Source organism: Stegostoma tigrinum, chromosome 29 (genome assembly GCF_030684315.1).
Source record: "Stegostoma tigrinum isolate sSteTig4 chromosome 29, sSteTig4.hap1, whole genome shotgun sequence".
In the NCBI taxonomy this organism is placed as follows: Eukaryota; Metazoa; Chordata; class Chondrichthyes; order Orectolobiformes; family Stegostomatidae; genus Stegostoma; species Stegostoma tigrinum.
Window position 1 is genome coordinate 33,366,390 of NC_081382.1, and position 27,774 is coordinate 33,394,163.

The following is a 27,774-nucleotide window of genomic DNA, read 5'->3' on the forward strand; positions in this document are numbered from 1 at the left end:
TGTGAAAATGAAATAGTTTCTAAAATGTTCTAATCAGTTTTAAAAAGCAAGTACTTTCTACATTACACAGAATCAAAGAGTCCCTACAGTGTTGAAGCAGGCCTTTTAGCCCTTCATGTCCACACTGACCCTCTGAAGAACATCCCACCCAGACCCACCGCCTGTCTTATATTTGTAACACTGCATTTCCTGTGCTAATCCACCTAGCCTGCACATCCCTGGACACTGTAGGTAATTTAGCATGAGCGGTCCACCTACATCTTGTCGGTGACCAAAGCTTGGAATGTTTTAAAAACTATTATAATGTAAACAAGCAAGATTAAATGGATGCAAGAAGGAATTTCCCAAGCTTGGGAGCTATGGAACCGAAGGCATGGTCGCCAATGATGAAACACTGATGATTGTGGATGCAGAAGAGGCCAGAGTTAAAGGGAGTGCAGATATCTCTGTAGTTTACGGGGCTAGAGAAAATTGAGAGATGGCGAGAGCCAAGTTGTGGATGAATCTGAAAACAAGGGGAATTTTCAGATTAAAATCCTGCTTGACTAAGTCTCACTGTCTGCCGTTGAGCGTGGTAATTGCTGCGAGTTAAGACTTGAGTAGCAGAGTTCTAGTTTTAGACGACCTCATGTTTGTAGTGTTTCAAACAACACTTAACATCTACAGGTAGAAGTGGATTTTAGTCTACCGTGGGCATGCTGGGATAAAGCTCCAAGAGATTCTTTTTATTCATTCATAGGATGTGGGCATCATGAGCGAGGGTAGCATTAAATGCCTGTCCCTAATTGCTCAGAGGGCAATTAAGAGTCAACCACATTGCTGTGGGTCAGGAGTCACATGTAGGCCTGACCAGGTAAGGATGGACAATTTCCTTCCCTGGTAAATGAAACTGGTTTCTTTACATGCTTATTTATTTTGTTGTTTGTTTTTACTTTACCTATTTTTGATATCCAGAAGTGCTGTTATTCACGACTGAATGTTCGTGTTTGTTTTCCGATCACCAGATCACATGTGGCATTATTTTCATTTATTATCCACTTCTGGAAAATCACTCATTGTTTTCATGCAAGGCCAGTTAAGGGCAACGCAGACCGTCAAAAATGAGGAAGAGAGGAGGCTACGCTTTGTAGTATACTATTTGTCACATGACAATAAATAGATGGGACAATTACGGTATCACAGTCTCACTTGAAGTTGAGATGAATATATTCCATTGTAAGCCTAATCAAGCTCCTGTGTGTCCTTGTCCATTGACCATGTCCCTTGAAAATGCAAACAGGTTCCCATTTATCTCTCTGTAAATTGAGTTTATACTTTTACGTATATTATCATGGTTATATCTCTTTATGTAGCTAAGTGGCTTATGCCCTTTGTCCTTACAGTTCTGAATTCAGTTTGCCTCCAGTATATTTTGTTTTAACCATTTAAGCCTCAACCAGGGGTCTCTGTACAGCCTCTCAGCCTGCTATGTATCTACGTACCATTCTATGTCTCTATCTAGTTGGCTAATTAATTTCTGTATGTGATTGGCATCCACATTAGGGTGGATAAAATGAGAGAAACTGGCCATGGATGCATTGGAACAGTTGAATCTAGTGATAATGAAAGTATTAATTAGGATTTCAGTGGCAAAGAAACAAAGAATAAATGATTTCGAAGATATCCATCAAACTGTTTGAGATTCTGTTGCCAATATTGATATAATGTAGCGTGATCCACCGAGAGCTCCATATGAAAAGAAAGTGGACCGGTTTGGTCTAGATTCAATGGTGTTTAGAAGAATGAGGGATTATCATGTAGAAACTTACAAAATTCTGACAGGGCTAGACAGGATAAACACAAGAAATATGTTCCTGATGACTGGGGAATCCAGGACCAGGGGTCACAGTCTAAGGATTTGGTGTAGGTCATCCAGGACGAGATGAGAAATTTCTTCAACCAGAAAGTGATCAGCCTGTGGAATTGGTTGAGGCCAAAATATTGAATGTTTTCAGTGAGGAGTTAGAATTTTCGGGGCTAAGGGGATCAAAGGGAATGGGAATGGGGATGAAATAAATCCCAAGAGGCCAGTATCTGCCAACTCATCCTTCATTTACACATGCACAGTAAATGGGCTCTGATCAGCCAGTTCAGAGCCAGTCCCTAGAATAGTGAGAATCTCGGACTCCTGTTTATACCTGTCAGCCTAGGCTCTCTGGGATTATTAACCTGGGCCAATCAGGGACTGCATACACAATGAGATTCCCCCGGTCATCATTCCAATCAAGACAGTTGATAAGGCAGGAACAGGGTACTGAGTCAGATAATCAGACATGATCATATTTGAATGCTGGAGCAGACTTGTAGGCGGCTCCCACTTCTCTCTTTAAATTTAAATGTAATTTTTAAATGGAGTCAATGTAAATGCAAGATTGCCTTCCATCAATCAGTACTCTAGGTACCCATGAAGGCTTTACTGTACTGTTATGGACCAAACCAGATACTCTCAAAATATTTTAAGAAGGTAGCCTAGACCGTAACATTTTCTTATTTTAAAGGCAAACTGCTGTATTCATCCGATTAAACTATTCATATTAAGCAAAATACAATTTAGTCAAACACTATAGCTAAAACACAACAAAAGAAAGAACTTAGAATAGCTTAACTCTATTGGAAAACTTAACAGAATAATATTCAGTAGTGATAACTAATTAACTGTTCCAGTACAGTAACATTTCAAACGCACACCTTAGCAAAAAAGCAAATTCAGATACAGATTATCTCAGAGATAATGAGAACTGCAGATGCTGGAGAATCCAAGATAACAAAATGTAGGGCTGGATGAACACAGCAGGCCAAGCAGCATCTTAGGAGCACAAAAGCTGACGTTTTGGGCCTAGACCCTTCATCAGAAAAGGGGGATGGAGAGAGGATTCTGAAATAAATAGGGAGAGAGGGGAAGGCGAGGCGATCCCAAAACCAGCCCAGCTCGTCCCTGCCTGCCTAACCTGTTCTTCCTCTTACCTGTCCCCTCGTCCCACCTCCAAGCCGCACCTCCATTTCCTACCTACTAACCTCATCCTGCCCCCTTGAGCTGCCCGTCCTCCCCGGACTGACCTATCTCCTCCCTAACTCCCCACCCTTACTCTCTTCTCCACCTATCTTCTCCTGTATCCATCTTCAGCGCGCCTGAGAGAGCTGGCCACACCCATCCAATCTGCTTCCATTGTTCCAACTTAAAAAAAAAACCAAGGTCTCAAACTGTTTACGTTACTACAGACTGTTTGGCGCCTCTCATTTGATCCATCTCTTAAAAGGAACCAGGACAAAATACATCTCTTAAAGCCACAGCATCGTCACACCAACTGTTCAAGTACTTGAAATTTAGCATATACCTTTTGAACTTAGTGGACCATCATCTTAGTCAGGTGGAGGTTTAGTCTAATACAAATGATACTGAGGTAATTTGGGTTCACGTTCAGGAGCTGTGATGGCTATCCAAGCTATCATGCTGCACAAATATTATGAAGTAGAATTCTTGCGTTGGATTAAACCTCCAAACTATATATCTTTTCAGAAAGGAAATGGTTTCTTAAATTAAGATTTCTTTCCAAGTTTCTATGCCATTTTCCCCTTCCTTACATGGCTTTCAATCTACAAATACATATCAATACCCAAATGAATTATTGTTAATTTGAATTTGTTTTGGGGATCACTTCCCTAGCTGAGAAGTACAAACCAGACAATAAAAGTTTGAAAGCTATCTTTGGCATATTCTGCAAAATCTCAGAGATTTCCCCTTTTGTATTAGCAAAGCTGGAAAAGGGAATGGACTGTATGAGATTACTAAAGATCCATTGAATCCAGTGTTAATAAAGTTAATCAGATATATCAAAGGCAGACGATCAATGTAAACAAATACTAAATAAAAACCGAAAGTACTGCAGATACCGTAAGTCAGGAACAAAAACAGAAGTTGCTAGAAAAACTCAACAGGTCTGGCAGCATCTAAGAGGAAAAATCAGAGTTAACGCTTTGGGTCGAGTGACCTCTTCTGAGGAAGGGTCACCGGACCCAAAACATTAACTCTGATTTTTCTTCACAGATGCTGCCAGACCTGCTGAACTTTTCCAGCAACTTCTATTTTTGTTCCTAACATATATTAGGCCTTGAAAGCCAGTCAGAGAAAATTAAAGGAGGGCATGACCAATCTCTTTTAAGATGTTCGGGGTCAAAGAGGTAGGTTAACCATATACTTGACTACAGGAATTCAAATTTTTAAAAACATTATCGGTCTCTGTGGTTTGTAACAACAAAATAAGAAACGCAGTTAAAACAAAAGTTATTACAAAAGGTAGTGTCATGCTTCTAATGCATTTTATCCTCGGAAAACTGACCAGGTCCACTAACAGAAGGTAGAAAATTTTCTTTAATGTTGATAAGTAATCAAATTCTTTGATGAATAAAATGTCTTGGATTATAGTTCACAGATATTTTAATCAACCTTTTCAGACATATAATGACACACCAGTTGAGTAGGTGGAACATGGCACCCAAGCCTTTTGGCCCAGACGTACAGACAGTACTGCTGTGCCACAAGAGTCTTGCAATAGTATATTTGCTGCAGCACATGCAAATCTGGTGTCAATTTGATATAACTAATTACTCAGAAGACTTGTTTCAAAAGAATTCTTATTGGCACAAATTCACTAACACAGAACAGCTTGTTTATTGAGTAAGCAACTTCCACTGAACATATTTCCTGCATTGGCTAGCATTTAACAGGATACGTAAACTGCTCATTTAAAGTCTTGCTTTAAAATGTTATGCTTTTGTTAGAAATTGATCCAAGTTTTTGGTGTTGAAGTGATTGCAAAATTTATTGATTTCTTGGAGGATTTTATTTAATGTGAACTTATTTACTCATAAATGTTCAGGGAAAAAGAACTCCTCTCTAAATAATGAAGCAGATCAGAGAATTTGATTATGCATGTTGCATTTATGATAATCCTTATTTTATTCAAGTGTGTTTGGATGTATATGCACTGGGTGATTAAATTATTTTTCTTGGAATGCAAAAGTGGATGATGTAGATGATTGAGATGCAGGTCTTTCATCTCCAATTTTGGATTCAAAGTCAGTCCAGACTTTGTTCTGCCTACTAGCAGAAGGGGTCCCACGTGAAATAAGATTAAGTGATCTCGATCTAGTTCCTAATATCCAGCATTGCAATCAGCACTGTACTTCTAATTTGTTGCTTACTTATTGTAAATTAGGAATGTTTTTTCTCAAACTGTTATTTTAGTTAAACAGAAAGATTAAGCATTGAACACTGGCTTATATATTACACATTTGACAGCATACAGCATTCCTAGCTTGCATACAACACGTATTATCAGCGTAGAAGCATGTTAAAATCTCAGAGGAGTACTTGCTGTCTCATCAATATTCTGGTTCACACATGCATACAAACCAGCATTTTCTGAGTGAAAAGGACAAATCAGTTTTGTTTTGAAGTTGATGCAGGGTGTTCCATTCCATAGGGAATTGTGTTGAATTTGACTGCTGCTACTTCTCTGAAATCTCACCAATTTGTATCAGCTACTTCAATCTGCAGGTTTTGGGCTAGATTATAACTGTTCCAGTGCTAAGCAGGTAAATTTTAAAATGATTGTTCCATGCCTTCTATTGTTTCTCATAATCAGAACTGTTGCCTAGTTAATTTTTGACAGTGCTTTTCCAATTAACACATTGCATTTTCTTCCATGCACAAATAAATTGGCTAGCATTCAGAAATTCCTTTGGGCATAGCTTGTTAATGTTTAACAATCTGAGACCTTTAACAATCGATCTAATGATTGCCTTTTTATCACAGCTGGACATTTGGTCTAAGTCCAATTACCAAGTCTTTCAAAAGGTGAGTGCCTGTCTACTATTATTTGTCCTGGTTTAAGTAAGTGTGGTAGGCAGTTGAAAAGTGTGCAGTATATTGCCAAGGTATGTGGCCAGCTTTTATCACTAAATGACATAAATTGGCAGGGGACAACTTTATCTCATGTACATGAATGTTAGTTTCCGCTGTGGTGATGATGGGCTGTTCCAATGAGATGGAATTAAAGCAATATTAACTGTTCAGCTTTTCTTTGCTCTTTCGCTGCTATTGTCTCTGGCCACACCAATGTTTTGGTAAACGATGCTGCAATAGTAATGATATATGGGCCATGAAAATGGACAAATATACTGCATGTTGGTGTTGGGAGTCAAACAGCAGTCCGAGAAGGAGCAGGTAAACAAATCCGGAGCATCTCAGAAGAACATGAGCCAATTGTCTCAGCATTGTACTTGTGTTTAGAATGGGATAACTCTGTTCCTCAGTTTCAGCTTTTTAAACTGCATATGATTGGCTTATTACTAGCAACAGAGGATATTCATTCAGGGAAAAATTTGGAACGGTCAGTTTTAGCATCAATAAATGAAACATTGCAGAACTTCTGAATTTGTGAAGCAGTTTTACTTACTCAGTAAGTCGTGTTTAGACCATAATGAATGACTCAGTGCTGATACATGAGATTTGCAGGTCATTTCATTATTTTATATCTTTCAAACGCAAATATTGCTTTATTGATTTCCAACTATAAAGCTTCATGTCTTTTGAGGAAAAGAGATTTTTATGCTTGTAAGATCCACATTCAAACCAGTTTAAAAAAGCAAGTGAAATACCATGGAAGCTGGAAATTTTGAATTTTCCTTTAAAATAAAGTTGATGTTGCAAACTGTGACTGTGGAAAAACAAAAGTCTTGTCTTTTTCATGGATGACCGGTTTTGCTGAAAGGTCATTGGCAGTTAACATGAATTGTCCATCGCTCTCTGTACAGAAACCTGCTAAAGTCTTTTTCCCAGCATTAGAATTAGTGCCAACAGTTTTTTTTACATGTTATACAGAAAGTGTAATTGTTTCACAAAAGCACAGTTGAGGCTGCAAAACTAAAAAGGGGAAAATCCCTGATTTAATTAAGTACATTCATGTCGTATTTGGGGAAGAGATTTTCCTGATGGGGCAAGACAAAGCATGTCACTTTTCGGTGGTTTTCCAATTCTTCACTACCAAGTGAACAAGAGAATAACATTTTAATTAATCTCTTTAATACTCATAAAATAAGTCACCTGAGAAGCAGGAGTTAGGCTCCTCTAAGTTCATGGCATGGCCCAAACCCAGCCATACTGAATGTTGAGATTTTGCATTTAATGACTGAAGTTGGCTGACCTGGTAATAATTCAGTTTATTGTAATGTGGTAGGCAAACATGTGATTGAGCAATTGTGCATTGTTTATGTGAGATTGAGGTTTTAAGTTAGTATTCACAATATTCCTTGTTTTTGACTGTTATTTTCTCAAATTCATTGAACTTACTTTCATGAGGAAGGCACAGAAAAATGCATCCACCACCAAAATGAAAACACAAATGACCTGACGGAAGTAATCTAGTGTTAGAATGCACTTCCCACCATCTTCCAGATCTTGCTGCATGAAGGTTTCATCCCTGTCAGCACTGATTCTTTTGCTAATTACTTTACATCTGTACACCCACATCTTGTTGCAAGAACCAGTGATAAATGCTTGACCTTTGCCAATTGGTACACATACAGTTTCCCAAATATTCCAGTGTTTTGCTCTTAAAGTTGTATTAGTTAGAAATTCACTTCAGTGTAGCACACTTTAAAGGGATCTAGGATCTGTGTGAACCAGGCCAACAATTCAGAATTTCCTTGACTAATCAAATTGAAAAAATCTTAATGTTGCATATTCTGAACCAGGAAGTGCAAGTTGGAACATTTTATTTATTTAGTAACAAATTATTTACAAAAGTTCAGAAACATGGTTTGAGCACAATAAAATAAACAGAGGAAGCCATCAAAATTTTGATTTTTGCAATATCTCCAACAATGGTTAAGATCTGATAAAAATATGAGCCCACATTTGTAAAAGTTCATTTTCAGTGACAGAGATTGTTATGCTGTACTTAAGACATGTAGCACTGCTTTAAAAAAAATCCATTTGAAATTATTTGAATAGACATGCCTTAAGCCTTTCTGGCAGATTTAAAAGATACCTACAATGAAGTTTCCACTCTTTTCCACGCATTTCATCTGGCTCCCAGCCAGATGCTGTTCTGACTTCTGAAGGAGCATGGGCAACTGATCCAGCAACTTCCTGATTTCTACATTTGACTTGACATAGAAGTTGCTGGAAATTGCTGTCCAGTTTACTAACAGTGAGCTTTGTTAATCTGACCATTATTTTTACTACAAAGTGCAGCCAATCTTGATTGAGAGTTCAGGTTAGTGTTGACTGCAAACATAATTTATGCGTTGACCTTAAGGATCCAAGAAGGCTAATGTTAACTCAAACTCCTGTGTATCTCAGTAAAAATCATGTTTAAATCTGAAAATATCCAAAGTACTTGTATTAGCTGCATTAAAAATGAATTATAAGTATTTGTCTTTTTCAGAAATTGAATGCTCCAAGTCTTAATAGTGGGTTGTTCTAATTTTTAAAAAATAAAGGATTTTTAAAAAAATCATAATATAATGTCTGCCGTAGTTTGCATAAGATTTGCAAATGTTACTGCTTTGCATGCAACCATGCAGTGGCAGTTTTTGAGATGGGAAGTTTGTAAGTTTGTCAAGGTATTCCCTCAGATTTTGCAGACATATTCCCTCCAAAAGTTTCATTTTTAATGCCTCACTTGTGGTATTTTTCAGTAAAATGCCTTAATTGTAGCTGTGAGAAAGGAATATAGAAATTGGCCTTTTTTTATAGAAAGGCTAAGAGTAATTCCAATTGAAGTATGCAAAATTGTAAATTTCGATAAAGTAAATCTGGCATAATTTCCTCCAGAGTCAGAATTGAAAACTACAGTATCTGAAATATATCCTAAAGAAAAGATGAGGGAATAAATGTGAATATCTCTGATAGAAACACGTTTGAAGCAGAATGTATATTGTCTTTGAAATGTGAGTGAAGGCATCAATAAGTGGTTGCACCACTGAAGGAGGCCGATCAACCCATTGTCTGCACCATTTCACGCAGTGCCAACTCTCCCTTCTTTCCCTCATACTCCTGCACATTTATCCTTAGCAGATGATAATCCAATTCCCACTTGATTGTATTGATTGAGCTTGCTTCCACCACACTCTCAAGCAGTACATTCTGGATCCTAACCAGTAAAACGTTTTTTGGCATGTTGCCATTGCTGCTTTTGCCTGTCACCTTAAATCTATGCCCTCTGTTTCTGGATCTTGTCAGTGGGAATGATTACTCCCTCTGTTTACTCTTTCCAGATCCCTTACGGCTTTGAATACCTCTCCTAAATTCCCCCTAATTTCTGAACAAAAACTGTCCCAACATCTCCAAGCAATCTACATAGGCGAAATCAAAGAAAAGGTAAAAGAATAAAACTAAGTAGATAGCTTCCTAAAAGACCTAACAGACACAATGGACCAAATGGCCCTCTCTTGTGCTGTAAAATTCTGGTTTCAAGTAGATTTACAGGAAAATGCTCACAAAATAAATCCTGCAGATGGTGAAAAAAATGAAGTAAAGGTAAGAAATGCTCAGTAGGTCAGGTAGCATCAATAGCAAGTGAAATTCTTAGTGTTTCAAGTTAGTAACATTTCTCTGTTTACCATTGTTAACTATCTTGTTGAGTATTTTTAATATTTTAATTTTTTATTGCATCAATATTACACCACTTCCCACAGCAGGGGAAATGCAGCAGTCCAAGAAGGCATTTCGTCACTTCTTTCTCAAGGGCAACTGGGAATGGGCAATAAATGCTGGCCAGCCAGTGACGCCAGCATCCCATGAATGAATTTGGAAAAAAAAACACTTTGCGAAAACTTGTTTATTATGAAGTGAAGTGAACTGAATGGCATTAAATCCTGTGGGATCAATTTCTCAGGGCAATTGAATAGTCTTGAAGCGGTTCTGTTAAATCAGCTGTCCCCCTTAGTTTTTCTTTTCCTAGTTCCAAAGACATCAAATTCAAAAAGCTTGTCATTTTAGAAATCTACCAAAAACCGACCAGCAAAACATCCAATACAGTTCCTAAAAGCTGACAACCTGTGAGCAGCTCTCAATCGTTTGAGACGTGAAAGCAAATAATTTCATTAAAAGATTAAATGGTGAAATCCAGATGTTAAAGGCTGTAAATTACTGATGCATTTTTACAAGGTCAGTGCTATGCCTGAGAATGTACATTTTCTAAATTAGAGGTAATATGTTCTGTCTTATTTAAATCACTATTGGTTATTCTTTAGTTTAATTTAATCAGTTATGTATAGGTTTTCAGTAGACCAATGAAGGTGTAACTTCAACAGTTCACACATTCACACCGATTTCATTCCACCTCATTCAACTGTTCACATCATCACAGAGGGTCCTTCTTCTCATTACTTTAAGCACAATATAATTCAGAAGAAATGAGGAAATGAAAAGCAGTGAAAGATCCAAAAGGGAAATCCATATATTGAAGACACAAAATTGGTTGTACATTCATAGACAAGCTAAGTTGCCAATACCAAAGATTAACTGACAATGAAAGAGAGCATCTTTTTGCTTCTGATATGTCCTTCTCCTGTCATCACAGTCACTCTATAATTCAAACTGATTCTCTACCCATTTCCCATTGAAGCTCTTTGTTTGTCTTGATAATCTTCTGTGTTCCACACATCCAAAGCATGATTTAAGCTCCCAGTTAATGGCAATAGTAAGGTGCCTCAAAGTTTCATCTAGTCCTAACTGAAGAAGTGTAAACTACAGTTAGCAGTCTGAGATATTAGAATACAGTTGCTTCCAGAAATACCTGAGAATACATTGCATCCACGACCAGATCACTGATTAGAAGTTAGAAGAATTTCAGTCCTCGCCACCTTACTACTACTTTTCCCCCCCAATTCTTCATCCCCAAGCTATGAAACCTCATTTCCTGGATACTTGAGATCATAAGTATTTTTCATGTATTTCATCATAAACAGTTTTTCTTTGGTTTTATGTATGTTGCTTGCACTTTTGTGTGTGCAAGCATTTGTGAAAGAGCAAGTCCCCTACTTGCAACAAGCCAGGGTCCTGTGATTAACTTGTGAAAAAAACTCTTTTAAAGAGATAATTGAGGGCTTTAAACCAGAATTCCTATCCCAAATGCAACTGAAAATAGATTAATTTTGGCATTATCTTTAAATAATTCTGTTCACCGTCTGTCCCCAAGTTTGATATTTTGTTCCTGTAGTAGCTGCTCATCAAGGATCATTCCCAACTCTGGTTTTCAGTCACATTTTTGATCTTTCAGAAGCAGCTTTGTTCTGCTTTAAGAGCATGCGGTTCTCAGTTTGTCGTATGTTCCTTTCTGTCCGATTGCTCCAGAGCTGCTTTTATCTAGTGTGCAGAGTCTCATTAATTGCAATTTATAGAAAAGCAACATATGTGCATGAATGTGTCCAATTTTTTCATTTTAGGCAAATGCCTTTTCATGAAGCTTACTAAGTGTGCAAGAAGGGGCCAGAGGTGCATTTACAAAGAATTTTCAAAATGAAAAAATTGTGGAAATTGAAAGAGTAAAATCAAACAGTCATCATGGCAAAGCTCATGCTGGGATCAAAACTAACTTCGAACCGTTAGCATATATTTGTCACTGAGTGGTCTGCTGGCTTAACTGCAGTTTACCAGATTCTACAGAAAATGGACAATTTTCTGAATCATAACCAGTCCAAGTGGTGCTCAATCTGGAGGAAACAAGGGGGAGCGGTGGTGGAAAAGACACAGAATGTACCCTACAGAGGGGGTGTTCAATGTCCATCACCAAGAGTGGCTTGGTAGCACCACTACTGACTGAGCTGGCAAATGCTAAAGGACACTGGCCTGTGATAAGCAGTGAGGAACCAACAGGTGGGAAAAGTCTACTTGACCTTGTCATCACCAATGGACCTGTCATGGATGTGTTCATCTATGGCAATACACACAGGGGAGAAAAAGTCCCATCTTCCTATAGAGAATACCCTCCATAGTGTGTGGCAGTGCCACTATAATAAATGCAAAGGGGTTGGCCAGATCCAGTAACTCAAAACTGGGTATCCATTAGGCACTACAAACCATAAGGAGCAGCAGAATTGCATTGAACTACAACCTGTAATGCTGTTGCCTGATACATTCCCACTGTATGAAATCAACCTTGGTCCAATGAAGTGTACAGGAGGGCAGACCATGAGCAGCACCAGACATGCCTAACAATGAGGTGTAAGAGATAATGGGAACTGCAGATGCTGGAGAATCCAAGATGATAAAGTGTGGAGCTGGATGAACACAACAGGCCAAGCAGCATCTCAGGAGCACAAAAGCTGACGTTTCGGGCCTAGACCCTTCATCGGAGAGGGTTCTGAAATAAATAGGGAGAGGGGGAGGTGGACCGAAGATGGATAGAGGAGAAGACAAGTGGCGAGGAGAGCACAGGTGGGGAGGGGATCGGTCAGTCTGGGGAGGACAGACAGGTCAAGGAAGTGGGATGAGGTTAGTAGGTGGGAAATGGAGTTGCGGCTTGAGGTGGGAGGAGGGGATAGGTGAGGAAGAACAGGTTAGGGAGGTGGGGACGGGCTGGGCTGGTTTTGTGATGCAGTGGCGGGAGGGACAAACTGGGCTGGTTTTGGGATGCAGTGGGGGAGGGGGAGATTTTGATGCTTGTGAAGTCCACATTGATACCATTGGGCTGCAGGGTTCCCAAGCGGAATATAAGTTGCTGTTCCTGCAACCTTCGGGTGGCATCATTGTGGCACTGCAGTAGGCCCAGGATCGACATGTCGTCTAAGGAATGGGAGGGGGAGTTAAAATGGTTCGCGACTGGGAGGTGCAGTTGTTTATTGTGAACCAAGTGGAGGTGTTCTGCAAAGCAGTCCCCAAGCCTCTGCTTGGTTTCCCCAATGTAGAGGAAGCCACACCGGGTACAGTGGATACAATATACTACATTGTCAGATGTGCAGGTGAATATCTGCTTAATATGGAAAGTCATCTTGGGGCCTGGGATAGGGGTGAGGGAGGAGGTGTGGGGGCAAGTGTAGCATTTCCTGCGGTTGCAGGGGAAGGTGCGGGGTGTGGTGGGGTTGGAGGGGAGTGTGGAGTGGACAAGGGAGTCACGGAGAGAGTGGTCTCTCCGCAAGGCAGACCAGGGTGGGGATGGAAAAATATCCTGGGTGCTGGGTTCGGATTGTAGATGGCGGAAGTGTCGGAGGATGATGCGTTGTATCCGGAGGTTGTTGGGGTAGTATGTGAGGACGAGGGGGATTCTCTTGGGGCAGTTATTGCGGGGGCGGGGTGTGAGGGATGTGTTGCGGGAAATGCGGTCAAGGGCGTTCTCGACCACTGCGGGGGGGAAGTTGCGGTCCTTGAAGAACGCGGACATCTGGGATGTGTGGGAGTGGAATGCCTCATCCTGGGAGCAGATGCGGCGGAGGCAAAGGGGATGGAATTTTTGCAGGGGGGTGGGTATCCCCTCCTCCTACCTCAAGCAGCACCTCCATTTCCCGCCTCCTTGACCTGTCCGTCCTCCCTGGACTGGCCTATCACCTCCCCACCTATATTCTCCTCTCCACCTATCTTCTCTTCTATCTATCTTCGGTCCGTCTCCCCCCTCTCCCTATTTATTTCAGAATCCTCTCCTCATCCTCCCCTCTGATGGGTCTAGGCCCAAAACGTCAGCTTTTGTGCTCCTGAGATGCTGCTTGGCCTGCTGTGTTCATCCAGCTTCACACTTTGTTAACAATGAGGTGTAAACCTGGTTACAACACTGGATTATCCACACACCAAATTATAGAATCAGCATGCAGAACGCAGGGTTTAAGTGATCATACAACCAATGGATTAAGTCTGAGCTTAAGCAGGTCTACTGCATCCAGTCGTGAAATGTGGTAGACAATTAAACAACTGACAGGAATGGAACCTGCACACATGTCCTCATGTTCAATGATGGCTGACTCCAGCAAATCAATGTAGAAGACAAGGCTGCACTCCACGTGACATTGAGAAATGTGTGAAGGTCCTGGATACTGCAAAGATATGGGCCTTGATTCCAATGGTATTGGAGACTTGTGCTCCGGAACTAGCCCGTACCCCTATCAAAGCAGTTCTGTTGCAGATACAATGCTAGCAACTATGCAGTAATATGAAAAATTGCGCAGGCGTGTCCTCTCCATAGAAGGCAGGACCAATATAACCTGGTTGATTTCTGCCCTGTATCAGTCTACTGTCAACCTTCCTTGCTCCAACAGCCTTGGTCCAAACATGGACTAAGCTGAACTCTAGGGGTGAGGTCATAGCAACTGCCCTTGATTTCAAGGCAGCGCTTGACTGAATATAGTCTCAAGGAGCCTAAAAAGAATGGAGTCAACGGGAATTATGCATGTTTGCATTTGTATCCTTCATAGCACAAAGACCGGCCTAGGGTGCTACCCTGAAGGAGCTTCTGCAGTGACATAATGGGGCTGAGACACTTGAGTTGCCACAATCACAGCCATCAGCTACGTCCTCGATGACCATCCCTTCATCATTAGGTCAGAAGTGGGGATGTACACTGATGATTGCAGAGTGTTCAGCACCATTCATGATGCCACAAATGCTGAAACAGTCTGTGCCCAGATGCAGCAAGGTCTGGATAATGTCTGGGTATGGGGTGATGAGTGGCAAGTAACATTTTTATCAGCAAGTGCCAGGCAATAGCCATCTCCAACATGGCAGAATCAAACTATTTTCAGTTGAGATTCAATGGAATTACTTACACAGAACCTCCCATTATCAACATCCTGGCGGTTACCATTTACAGACACTGAACCAAACTCAAATACAATGGCTACAAGAGTGGATCAGAAGCTATCAGTTCTGAAATGAGTTTCTTACCTGCTGACTTGTGTGAGATACAATACTGTTTACATGCTTGGATGACCGCAATTCCAGCAACACTCCTGTTTGATACTATCCAGGACAAAACATTGATTGGCACGCTATTCACCATCTTCAACTTTCTTCACTCAAATACACACCAGTGGCAACTGTGTGTATACCATCTGCAAAATGCAGTGAAGTAACTCACTAAAGCTCCTCCAACTACACATTCCAAAACGTGTGACCTCAACCATCTAGATGGCCAATGACAGATGCATGGGAATACCACCATATGCAAGTTCCCCTTCGAGCTACATGTGACCCTGACTTGGGAATATTTCACCATTTCTTCACTGTCACTGGGTCAAAATCCAGGAATTCCTTTCCAAACAGCTCTGTAGATGTCCCTGCAATTCAAAGACAAGTGCTTCAAGGCAGCTCGTTCCCCATCCCTAATTGACCTGAAGAAGATAGTAATAAATGCTGGCTAAGTAGTAACATCCACATCCCATGAATGAATATTGTTTAAAAATTCATAACATCTTTGTGAAGTTTCACATATGAATGTCAGATGGTGGCCATTGACCCAGTTCACCACCTGAAACTGAGTTAGAGCTTATTCCAGACAGAGTGGTGGAATAAAATTTCCCTGAATTCAGTGTTGTTTTGTCCAGTCCCTTTCGTTCTAATTGTTAGGGTGGCCCATGTGTAAATGAAACTGTCATAATGATACAGTTGGAGATACTCACCCAAGGTTGAGACTAAAACACATGGTATTTTCAATGTTTGAATCTGACCCTGGATGTAATGGTCCATTCCTTGGCAATAACACCTTGATTGACGCAAAAAGGAATTCATCTCTGCTGTAATTTAAAATTGGGGCAAGAGCAAAAGGAGAGGTAAGAGCAGCAATGGCTTGACCTTAAGCGAGGCCTCATCATTGGGCAAATTTACTGCCACTTAATTTTGTTAGCAATCCTCACTTATACTGCAGAGGAAGTAAAGACATATGGAAGAGGAGATGTATTTCCAGTCACTGTGTAAGTAACAGGGTTTATTCTGATTTTGGTTCAAATAAGTAGTGTTTCAAAAGCTGCACACATCAAAAAGCACCCGCATGGTGCATAGCTGCTATACAAATCTCCGTCCGCAACATCAAAAACACTACAATTGAATTCCTATTTCAGTCAAGTTGTCTGGTGGAGAATTCTGTTCATGTCATAACAGATTAACTACACGGCACACTCACCATTGATCACCATATTGAATTCTGCAATAAAAAAAAGACAGACTATAGAGTGCGAAGTTCTACCACTAATCTCAGTGTGTATTTTTTTTAAAGATGACTGAGTACTGATGACAAGCTAGCAATTACATCTTATTGTTACAATATCTCCTCCATGTTAGCAGTCAACCTGCTATGATTCATAACGTCAAGTTTTGAGTAGGCATGAGACAGATAATGTAAAAACACAGAAGAACCTAGTTATTGGCTTACTCTGTTTATAGTGAAAAGCTTTTCACGTTTCTCTAGCATTCATATCCCTTTAAGGAACTGTTGAAATCCTTGATACTTTTTAAAATTTTACGTATATTAGAGCTACAAATTATAGATCAGACCCCAGTACATCTGTTCCCAAATTCTTTGAAGGCTGTCTATTCATGTAAACAATTGTAATTATTCACTGCAAAGCTGTTTCCCTCAGATGAGCCATCCTGACACAGCTGTCCCAACTTTTGAAGAACGGATTTTACCGACTGAGTATTTTCTATGTTAGAGCTAAATGATATGATGTTTATTACCCAAGTCCCAAAGATTACGTTTTTATCACTCAGCTATTATTGTCAGTGAGTTTTGAGAAGATTTGTAGCTCAGGTTGAGGTTCTGGATGTGAGTTTGCTCGCTGAGCTGGAAGGTTAGTTTTCAGACGTTTCATCACCATTCTAGGTAACATCATCAGTGAGCCTCCGACGAAGCGCTGGTGTTATGTCCCGCTTTCTATTTATAGATAAATAAATAGAAAGCGGGACATAACACCAAAGCGCTTCGTCGGAGGCTCACTGATGATGTTACCTAGAATGGTGACGATCATCAGTGAGCCTCCGACGAAGCGCTGGTGTTATGTCCCGCTTTCTATTTATAGATAAATAAATAGAAAGCGGGACATAACACCAAAGCGCTTCGTCGGAGGCTCACTGATGATGTTACCTAGAATGGTGACGAAACGTCTGAAAACTAACCTTCCAGCTCAGCGAGCAAACTCACATCTAGAATTATTGTCAGTGTCATTTAATTATTTACACATATTTATATAGATTGCAAGTCATCCATTCCTTTCAGGATGACTCAAAGCCATCTTGTTTAAATTGGAAAGCCTATTGCTTCTTGTTATTGAAGAAGTTCAACTGTTAATCCGCAACATCCCAAGATATTAAAAGCATGGATCCCTCTAGGTGTCGAACAGTTCACATCACGATAGTGATGTATAAAGTGATTGCAACCTCCAGATCAGAAGAATCCCTTATGATCACCCCTTGTTTTCTAATATTCAGTCTCCCAGTAATGTTCACTGAAATGTTGGGGCACGGTTAGAACTCTGCAACATTTGTTTCGCAGATTATTGTTAACCAGCCTTTGTTTTTCACTGCATTCAATATTGAATGAGCTTTGCAGTACAATATCAACATCTCACTTTTTAATTTATAAGTCATCATTATTGAACTATACTTTCGTGAATATGTTTCTGATGAAGCAGCATCTTTTCAAAGTCATTTTCTGATGTGATAACCTGTATTTACTACCCAAATAGTTCAGTGTACCACAGCAATAACTACAGTTTTTCTCAAAATGTCTCACTTTCTGTTATGAAGCTTTGTTGGAAACATTTTGTAATGCATTAGTAAGGTAAACAGTTGGATGTGCGGTGGATGATATCACTGAGCCTTCATTTTGACCATAGCATTGTAAAGGATTTCATCATAGAGTTAATTTGTCCCAAATTTGCCAGTTTCCTGATATAGCAAACGGAAGCCAATATTAGTGTTGTACTCTTGGCCAGTTAAGGTTTATAGCATGTGTCCACAAATATAGCCTTCCAATGACGGTTAGTCTGTAGTGGCCAAGAACAGATGCCCTGTCTAAGCCTATTTAAAGTACCCAACTGTGCACTTGAGATAAATTGAGATCAGCTCATTCTATAATTAACATCCTTACCACTGAGCACCCAAGGAATAATGCTGTTTACATAGCTAAAGGAAAATAAATGGGAGATTGAATAGCAAAGTATAAAAAATGATTTCTGAAACTCTGCTGTAAAGCAAAATTACAAAATAGCTAATATTATGATTTGTTTTGTTTTGTAAGTCAGATTTTTTTTGTTCTTTAAGAATGTAATTTTAATTGAAAATACATTTTCCAAATATACATTTTATTTGAAACATGCATGAAGAAACAAAATACAGGGACCTTCTTTTCCAGGAAATAAAATTAGTAAAGGGCTAAAATTGTTCATCATTTGATTAATTAACTTTGACAAGCTTCCCTGTTCATAATTTTGTGGAATGCATGCACTTAACCCAAGCTATTTTATATCCTCAACTATGTAGGCCCTTGTGCACGGTCCCAAATAGCCATGCATTCTGTCTCTCATTGCTTTTTTTTCCTCCTTTCAGGTGACTGACCATGCTACTACAGCATTGTTGCATTACCAGCTGCCTCAGATGCCAGATGTGGTTGTCAGGTCTTTCATGGTGAGTGCGTAATCAGAAATGAACTGCAAATCTCTGAATTTCCATGCACGTTTTAAAGTGATTCCTGTAGTTAGGTGAAAACAGCAAATATTGAAAGTTTTTTACACCTAATGGATCCAATTGTAGACTGATTTATATCTCCTGCAATTTAATACCTGACTTCAGGTGACAACTTGTAAGTTCAAGTTCCATGTGAGTTTGAGCTTTGTTAGATATCTCCCATGTATATTACAGAACAATCACTGTAAAGTGACATGGAAAGAGAGAGATCACTACTATGAGACTTCCCTTGCTAATATTTGGACTGACATTGCATGGATTGCTTGTTGATCAGAGCAAATTTAACAGTTTTCATTGAGAAACAACAATCAAAACTACCTTTCTCTCTCAATACAATGGAATCCATGTAACGAGCAGGTCTAAAAGCTAAATAAAGAAAATAGTGATGGTTGTGTGAGGATTCAGTACAAAACTAAATACTGTTCTGTATTAACTAATAAACGCATTGCATTTGAGCTTTTTCTGAAAACTATCAATGCCACATTCCAATTGAATAGCTCATAGAAGAGAAGAAACTTGCCTCCTGTATGATCACTGGCATTTATGCATCTACATTTTTGAGCAGTAGCAAAAATGTTTATCTAATTGCTGACCTATTCTTGATGATGTGAAATGTTAGTACTTAATTTGATTTGGCAGAAAAATGAATAAATGATATCATTCCAAAAGTGAAATGTTCAGAGTCAAAATAACTTTGAGGAATTGAATGCTTCAGTCAAAACTGAGAATTTCTAAATTGATTAGGGACCTTTCATCTTTTGAATTTATTGAATTAGTGGATAATTTCCAATTTGAATCAAATCCATGATACCTCATTGCAGATGTGAGAACTGCAGGGATATTATTCTGTATACACTAATAGTGTCTCACCAGGAGCATCATTTCTGATTTGAATCCAACTAAGCAAAGCAACTGCTTACAACAGTCAAATTATCTAATGGTGTTCTTGCTGAACATATGCCTAATTGAACCCACTGTGCGAGGTCACACATTTGAAGGATCAAGTATCTCACCAATTACCAAAATTAAAATTTGTCTTCTCTTTGGACCACCCAGTCTTCCAGCCCACAATAGCTTGCCTCCTCTGAACAGGAAGTAGTGTGAAATCTATACGTTGCTTTGCCAAATTGCTTGGAGCATGGTAGCTGAATGCATATTTAGATGCACAGAAAGTGATCTTATTTAGAAACAAAGGAAAATAATTTTCAACACATTATCCCTGATTTATTAAATCTGAAACTTCAGGTGTGTTTAGTGGTGAGCTTTCTTTTTAAAAGAAAAATAGAATTAAAATTTTGTACTGACTACCTGATTTGCAACATTACATGTTGTGGGAGAGGGGGACAACAGGCCAGCTACTTCCCTGTTTTCTACTTGCATGTAACTATTGCAGTTGAGTGACTATGAGTTATTGCTGGGTTTAATTTTGATTTATCTTGAAAGGTAATTTGGCTCATGCTGTTTTCATTTCAGTAGCATCACACTTAATAATAATTTGATCTGCAAAATTAAAATGCAGTAATTCAGATTGCTCATTCACCTATAGGATCCCCAAAGGCTTTACTGAAACTTAATGTTTTACCAACATCATGTTTCAGAAGGATATGCAAGTTATTAATGTTTTTGTTCATATTGTAACTGATGTGGCTGGAGCCCCACAGATTGAACAACTAATTAAAGATAGCTTTATAAGCAATAAACAGTCCAGAGATTTGAATTTGCATAGGATTTGTATATTTTAGCAGTGATCACTTTGTAAGTGTGTTCTCACCAAAATTAAATGCCAAGCCAAGCCATATTTCCTATATTTCATCAATATTGCATTAGTCGGTGGCTAGCAAAATGTGGTACAAAACTCAGGTTGAAAATTTCTGCGCCTTAATGGCACAGGACCCGATCCATCAACACTCTCAACACACGACAAATATGGGATTGTGGTTTTCTCGCCATTTGCTTAATCGGTCAGGGGAAATGCAGTGTTTGCTGGAATGTCTGCACTGTGAGCATTCATACACAATATTCAGTCTTTAAAGGACTACTACATGGTACTACACAGCAACTAAACATTCAAGGTGCAAAAACCCAAAACGGTCAGTCATCTGTAGCTGACCATGGAAGCTAAGGATTGTATATGAATAAAAGAAAAGACTTTGAAAGTGAATAGAAATAGTAATAAATCAGAAGATTGGGAAGTTATTTTTAGAATACAGCAATGGAAGACAATGAAACTGATTAAGAGAAGAAGCACAGAATGTGAATGCGGTCAAGCAAAATAAAAATCTGGACAGTACAACATATACAAAAAATGAGCCATTGCTTAGACAAATATGGATCCAATGAAGGCAGTCAGGAGGATTTATAATGGGGAAAGAGAAATGGCAATGAAGCTTAATAATTAATTCGCCTCAATTTTTACTGAGCAAGATACAAGAAATCGCCCAAAATTCGAAATCCAAATGACTGGGGAAAGTGAGGAGCTGAAGGAGGTTGTACAGGAAAAATTGTTGGCTTGAAGTTAAATTCCTGGGATCTGATAGCTTACATTTCAGAGTGTTGAAGTAGGTGCCTGTAGAGATATTCAATGCATTGATAATCATCTTCCAAATTTCTATAGATTCTAGAATGATTCCTACAGATTGGAAGCTTGCAAATGTCACTCCATTATTTAAGAAAAGAGCAGAGTGAGAAAAACAGGGAGTACAGACCCCATCAGTCCTGCACCAGTAGTAGAGAAAATACTAGAATCTATCATAAAGGATGTGATAAATGGGCACATGGGTAAAAGTGGTCTGAGTGAGCATAGTCACATGAATTTGCAAATTGGAAATCATGACTTAACAAACTTTTTTTGGTTAGTTATTGTCAAACTTGATAAAGGAGCGTTAGTGAATGTAGTTTACTTGGATTTTTAGAAGGCTTTTGATAAAGTTGGTTCACAAAGTTAAAGCATGTGGTATGGCATGGAGGTAATGCATTGGCCGGGATTGAGAATTGGCTAACAGGTAGAAAACAGAATAGAAATAGGTTCTTGAGAGACAGACTGGTGTACCGCGTGGATCAGTAGTTGGGCCACCGTTGTTGTTATGTATCAATGATTTGGATGTTCTCAATTGAATTTAATGGAGTAGGCTGAAAGCTCTACTCTATTCCAATCTTCCTATTTATCATCTTGGAACTAGGCATTATTCTTTTCTTTATTTTAGTGAAGAAACTGTGTCCTAACATCTCATTAATAGTCTTCCTGTGTAAGTCAACAAACATACAAGATAAGTAAAATATGTAATTGTCACTAAGACTTCAGCAAAATAATTTACGGTTGCTTTGAAATCGCTTCTTTAATTACGGATAAAGGCTTCTCATTTTCCTATTTTGTGTGCAGTTATAAGTAATATAGTAGTTGGGCTTGTAGTTCAGTTCCCCCTCTGATGTTTCATGTTGCCTTTTCTAATGCAAGGTAGGATGTATGCTACGCAGTAGTAAAATCCCAAGGTTTCAAATGGCATGTTCCAGCCCAGTCCTGGAACCTTTTATAATTGCTGCATTTTATTTGGTGGAACAGGTGTTCTACAAGTAGAAGCAAGAAATACATTGTCCACCAGTCTGTTGTTTCATCAATTAGCATAGAGAATTAAGAGATGGAGCAACACTTTGGCATTGTTCTGTTGTCAATTTACGTATATCCAGTAACTGATTTCCTCTCACCAGAAACGGAGTTTCCTTTAATAGATTGGTATCTTGAGCATGGTTCCATAGAAGTCCAGCAGCAAGTAGTCATTGCTAATGTGTGACCTGTGACAGTAAGGATTGGCAGTCTGAGTGTGAATTGGACTGAATTTAATCCTATCCTCATTCAAAATCTAACAAAGACTTCTGTGTAATGATCAGTCTGCTTTCCTCCTGTAAAAGCCAAGAGGCAGGCACTCAAAATTCCACCCCCAACTAAAATTGCCTTCCTGTTCCAGAAGGCTGAGATACTGGGTTTCTTGAGGGAACAAGGACAATGTGAATTTTCAATTCTCGTGCAAGTGTTTTCTGGCATATTACGTATTGCTTACGAAATGTTTTCACGATGTGGCACATTTTTTTTGAGGCTTGAAAATTGTCAAGCTTTGCAACTGTGTAACCCCAAAATTTCAGCTCTCAAACCCACTTGGGTCTCAACCTCCATTTTGGAAAACCCCATCAAGTTTGTTACTTGCTTCATACGTTGAGTTCAGTGTGCTGAATGTTCTTTTTCCCTAGCCTTTTGACCAGCTAATGCAAGCTTTATTAAGATGTGATAAAAACCGAAAGAACTGCGGATGCTGTAAATCATGAACAAAACTCATATCTTATTACCAGCCTACCTGCTTTCACAGTTCTGTGGAAGGGTCACCAACCCAAAATGTTAACTCTTTTCCTTCACAGATGCTGCCAGACCTGCTAAGCTTTTCCAGCAACTTTGTTCCTTATTGAGATATAGACTTTTCAGCTTAGTCTTTCATTTCCAAATATAACTAATGAAGGTGTTTGGAATATTCTAATTATAACCTTTCAAATAATTTGTTCTTCCCATTTCATACTTTTTTAAAAAAAAATTTCTGGTGTGTTTAAACTTGAAAAAGGTATAAAATTAAATGAGGCGCAACAGTGTGTGAGATGTTAGACTTGTTTCAAATGACCTTTTAATTGAACTGGATCTTCTTTTTGAAGGAAACATTAAAACAAAATTGATCCATTTACGACTAGAAAATGAAAATATTGCTAGAAGTATTAATCTTGTGTATCTCTTTTTTTGCCTCTCCAGACATGGTTGCGAAGTTACATTAAATTATTCCAGGCAACATGTCAACGCTGTGGAAAGTTTCTTCAGGATGGACTGCCTCCCACATGGAGAGATTTCCGAACACTCGAGGCCTTTCATGATACTTGCAGACAGTAATGCTTAACTCACTGTTTAGAAACTGAGAATCGCATTTGGATAGAATGATGTGTACAACAAAGTGCACAGGACTTTGGGTAATTGTGCCTAGCTTAAGAATTTTAACGATTTCCAGCAGAGATGAAATTCTTCCAAACTCATTGTTTTTGAGCAGAATTATTTTCAGCCAAGTAACTTGGAGATAAAAATGATAGTGCCTTCAGCTGGATAAGTCTGCCACTGACCTGTTTTTTTTAAGGGAAAAATAAATTGAAAAACAGAGTTTCATGTATGAAATATAATTTTGTATTTAGAATGCATTTTCTGTTTGTTGTTCTCCAAAATTATTATTTGTGTTTTTGGAACAAGGCATCTCATTAGTATCATCCATGGCTGTCTTAGTGCAGTTTCTGATCAAATTAATCATTTATTCAGCTGTCCCACTCAAACATCCAGTCACTATGTGCTTTATAACAACCATGTTCCCAAGGATTATGTCTTGACTTCGCTTTATATTTTTGTCACATATTTAGCTTGTTTCTTGTCCTGTTCTTTATCTCACTATAAATTTTTACAGTATTTTCATCCCACTGACTGAACTAGTCAATAAAATGATGAAGGCATTTAACAATAAAGCGTTGCAAACCAGCTATAAAATCAAAATTCAGATTTCTCAACTTTAACTAACATCCATACTTAAACTTCCCCATCATCACAGCTGGCTTACCTGAGGGAGAGAAGGAGGGTCAGCTTCAGTGCAGGACATTTAGAAATAGACATCTATTTTTGTTGACTGGGGACATTAGCGTTACAGAACTTTTTTTCTCCCAAATTGATCCGCAGGTATCTTATCCCTGAAAAGGATGCCATTGGTGCTTTACAGTGCTTCCAGGCATCTGAACTGGCCTAGAATTCTCCATATGGACGACTTGAAAATCTGAGACTTTTTGGAAGATAGCAAGCAGAGACAAGGCTAAATTCTGGGGCTGTGATATAAAATAATAGTGATATGATCCCTTGGAGAGTCTTCAAGATTTAAAATAGAGTTATCATCTAGGAACAGTATAATCAAAAATAAGTTTGTACACGAATCATCCGGCTCAGTTTTTTCCTTAAATCATTAAGTAAGTGTTAAATTTAGGCAATGTGTTCTATTTTAGTCTTTAATCCACAATTGTTGCTTTCTCTAATGAATCATTGTGACCATACAAGTGTTCTTGAATTTTACCACTTGAAAATGACATGGGATGGCAGTGCTTCACACTTCAGCACTATCCTGAAGTGAAATGTTATTTTACTGATTGCTGTACCTCTGACAGGCCGACTTGTCACGTTCTTTTTTCCTGTTATTTCACTTTCCTTGAATGTGAGCTTAGTTTTAACGCTCCTGCACATTATTATGGATAGCTTTGTCACTTTCGCATGCCTACAGTGTGTTTTCTTTTAAATGGTGGAATGAAACCACTTGAGTTATCCAGTTTAACAGTTGAGCTCTTGATTGATTCACTTGGCTGAATTTTGTGTGTTTGCTGCCTAGCTGGTGGATAATCCCTGCAAACAGCAAAATGATGCATTTCACAAAAGGATAAATGGTCCAATCTAATTCCCCATCCTGTCTATTACAACAAGATACTGACCAGTTGCAAAAAAATTTCCAATTATTGAAATCCCGTTTGGCCTGACCCTAGCTGAAGATTTTGTGCTAGTTCAATATAGACTTTTTTTTATTTTGAGTCAGATTTATCATTGAAATTACTTTAATTTTCCCAGTGATATGTTGTTACAGCACAGACAGCCAAATACCTCTGTATTCACAGCACATTAAAATTAAAACCTTCAAATAGCCTCAAAATCTCCCCCATTAGTTCCAAACCAGATATTCCAGATTCTGCGAATAATCAATTCTGGTCACTGGATTTGTAGCGTATGCAAAAAATTAGCAATTTATTCACAATGCATTAACTTTAACAGAACAAAACTAAACAACAAAATAATCTAGAGATAATGGGAACTGCAGGTGCTGGAGAATCTGAGATAACAAAGTGTGGAACTGGATGAACACAGCAGGTCAAGCAGCACCTTAGGAGCACAAAAGCTGATGTTTCGGACCTAGACCCTTCAGAAATGGGGGATGGGGAGAGGATTCTGAAATAAATAGGGGCATCCCCCTCTCTCCCAATTTATTCCAGAATCCTCCCCCCATCCCCCTTTCCTGATGAAGGGTCTAGGCCCGAGACATCAGCTTTTGTGCTCCTAAGATGCTGCTTGACCTGCTGTGTTCATCCAGTTCCACACTTTGTTAACAAAATAATCTAATTGCCGATAGAGCCAGTAACCTTTTTTCAGCCTGTTCAAATAAAAGACAGACACGCAAGCACAGTTAAAGATAAATAAAAGAAAATAACAAAACTGACCAGACTACTTTAAGTGGTTTCACAAAGTGTTGTACCATATGCATAGATGATAGGTTTCTTTCAGTTGATTTAATGGAAGATGCCAGTTAATGCCACCTTTTCCAGTTCACTCAGAAGTCAGCAATACTTAAACTAATTTCCATTTTATAAACTTCTGATAATCGGAGTTTGGAGGGGAGCATTCACATCTATATCCTGTAGCATTAACAGTCAAATTCCATTTCATAGAAAATGCAGTCCAAAAACCAGTTTAAACTTCGGCCTGTCCCTGTTAGACTGCCGGTCTTGCCATCAGGTCCCAGTTCCTATTCACCTTGCCATCTGCTTTAGAATAAGGTCGCCCCTAGACTTGTTGGAACCCATTCCCAGTTACTGACTTCATCAATGACCAATCATCTGCTATCTGCTTAAATGCACTGCCCTCCCCTGCTGTTGAAGAGTTTGTAGAATCTTTCAATTAACTGCAATTAACTTACAGGCCTGGCCTCACAAGCAAACAACAGCTATTAGTTCTTCACCTTTGTTAACACAAACTACTGACCATAGTCCATAAGTCATTTTCAGCCCTCAGTTCTCAACTTACAATTCCAAACCAAAATTGAATTTCAAAAACAACTAAAAATAAAGAAAAATCAGCAAGTTTTCCAACAATATGAATAATGTGAATTATCACATAGTGAGCAAGGATATCTTCATTTTTAACATCCTCTATCCAACTGAATAAATGGAATATTTAACAATCCTACATACTGCCAAATGTGTAACAGCAACTGTATCTAACACAAGTATTTTCACTTTGATCAAGAACTAGAGAGGGATGGTGTTGAAATCACATCATTTTATCATCTTCACAATGGGGGATGTGCCTTCCACAGAACCAGAAATTTGCAGATTTCCAACCACAAGTCATGTTATTACATCTCCTGATCAGAGAGTGCTCCTGAGATGCTGCTGGGCCTGCTGTGTTCATCCAGCCTCACATTTCATTATCTTGGATTCTCCAGCATCTGCAGTTTCCATTATCACTTATTACATCTCCTGCTATCTGGCACCTATAGTTTGGAATTCTAGTATTTTGCTACCTGTGCAAGTAGGATGTAAATTAATGTCCACTTGTTGGGAAGTCAACCATAGCTGGAAAAGAATGCAAAGTGACCTGGAGGTGGAAATATTAAAAGGTACTGATGATCTTTTATGGGTATCTCTAATCCGAACTCTTCAAGTAATAATTGTCCTTGAACAAAAAATGATTCAACTTGTCCTGTAAAGTGAGGAGACAAAGCGACAAACATGCAATCTCTGCCATCAACAAAGACCAAGGCAGCAGGAGCATGTCCAAGTCACACTGTCCTGACTTGCAAGTATTACCATTCCTTCTTCATCACTGGGTCAGAATCCTGGAACTCTGTTTCTAATAGGAATTGAATCATGGATTATGGCAGTTCAACACCATCTTCTCGATCATTTATGGACAGTCAATAAATGCTGCATTTGCCAGGCAAGTGAGTGAATAAGACCTGGCTTGATGTAATTGACAGGCATGTTTCATTTTGTTAATTTTTGAGGAAAAGTGTTTTTTATTACAACAGGACTACTTTGACAACACATATGAAAAGTAAACATTATTGTTCTTGTTTAGTTAGCATCTTAAGTCTTTCAATCTGTTATTTTTATCTTCATTTAGCTTGTTCAATTTTAATTTGACTCCTTCAAAAAGCACGCCTGGACTTGTCCTGAATATCTCAGTG

The 27,774-nt window shown here is 38.8% G+C and overlaps 1 protein-coding gene across 2 annotated transcripts in view; it reads left to right on the forward strand.

Annotated features, from left to right (window-relative positions):
- The window catches only part of med27 (mediator complex subunit 27), a 281,704-nt gene extending 256,045 nt beyond the window's left edge, over positions 1-25,659 (forward strand). For both annotated transcript variants that reach the window (XM_048558447.2, XM_048558448.2), the window contains 3 exons: positions 5,855-5,896; positions 18,575-18,652; positions 23,499-25,659. In XM_048558447.2, the coding sequence (XP_048414404.1) occupies positions 5,855-5,896; positions 18,575-18,652; positions 23,499-23,633 (255 nt within the window). In that variant the 3' untranslated portion in view covers positions 23,634-25,659. The remainder of the gene's footprint in view (positions 1-5,854; positions 5,897-18,574; positions 18,653-23,498) is intronic.
- Positions 25,660-27,774: the final 2,115 nt, after the last annotated feature.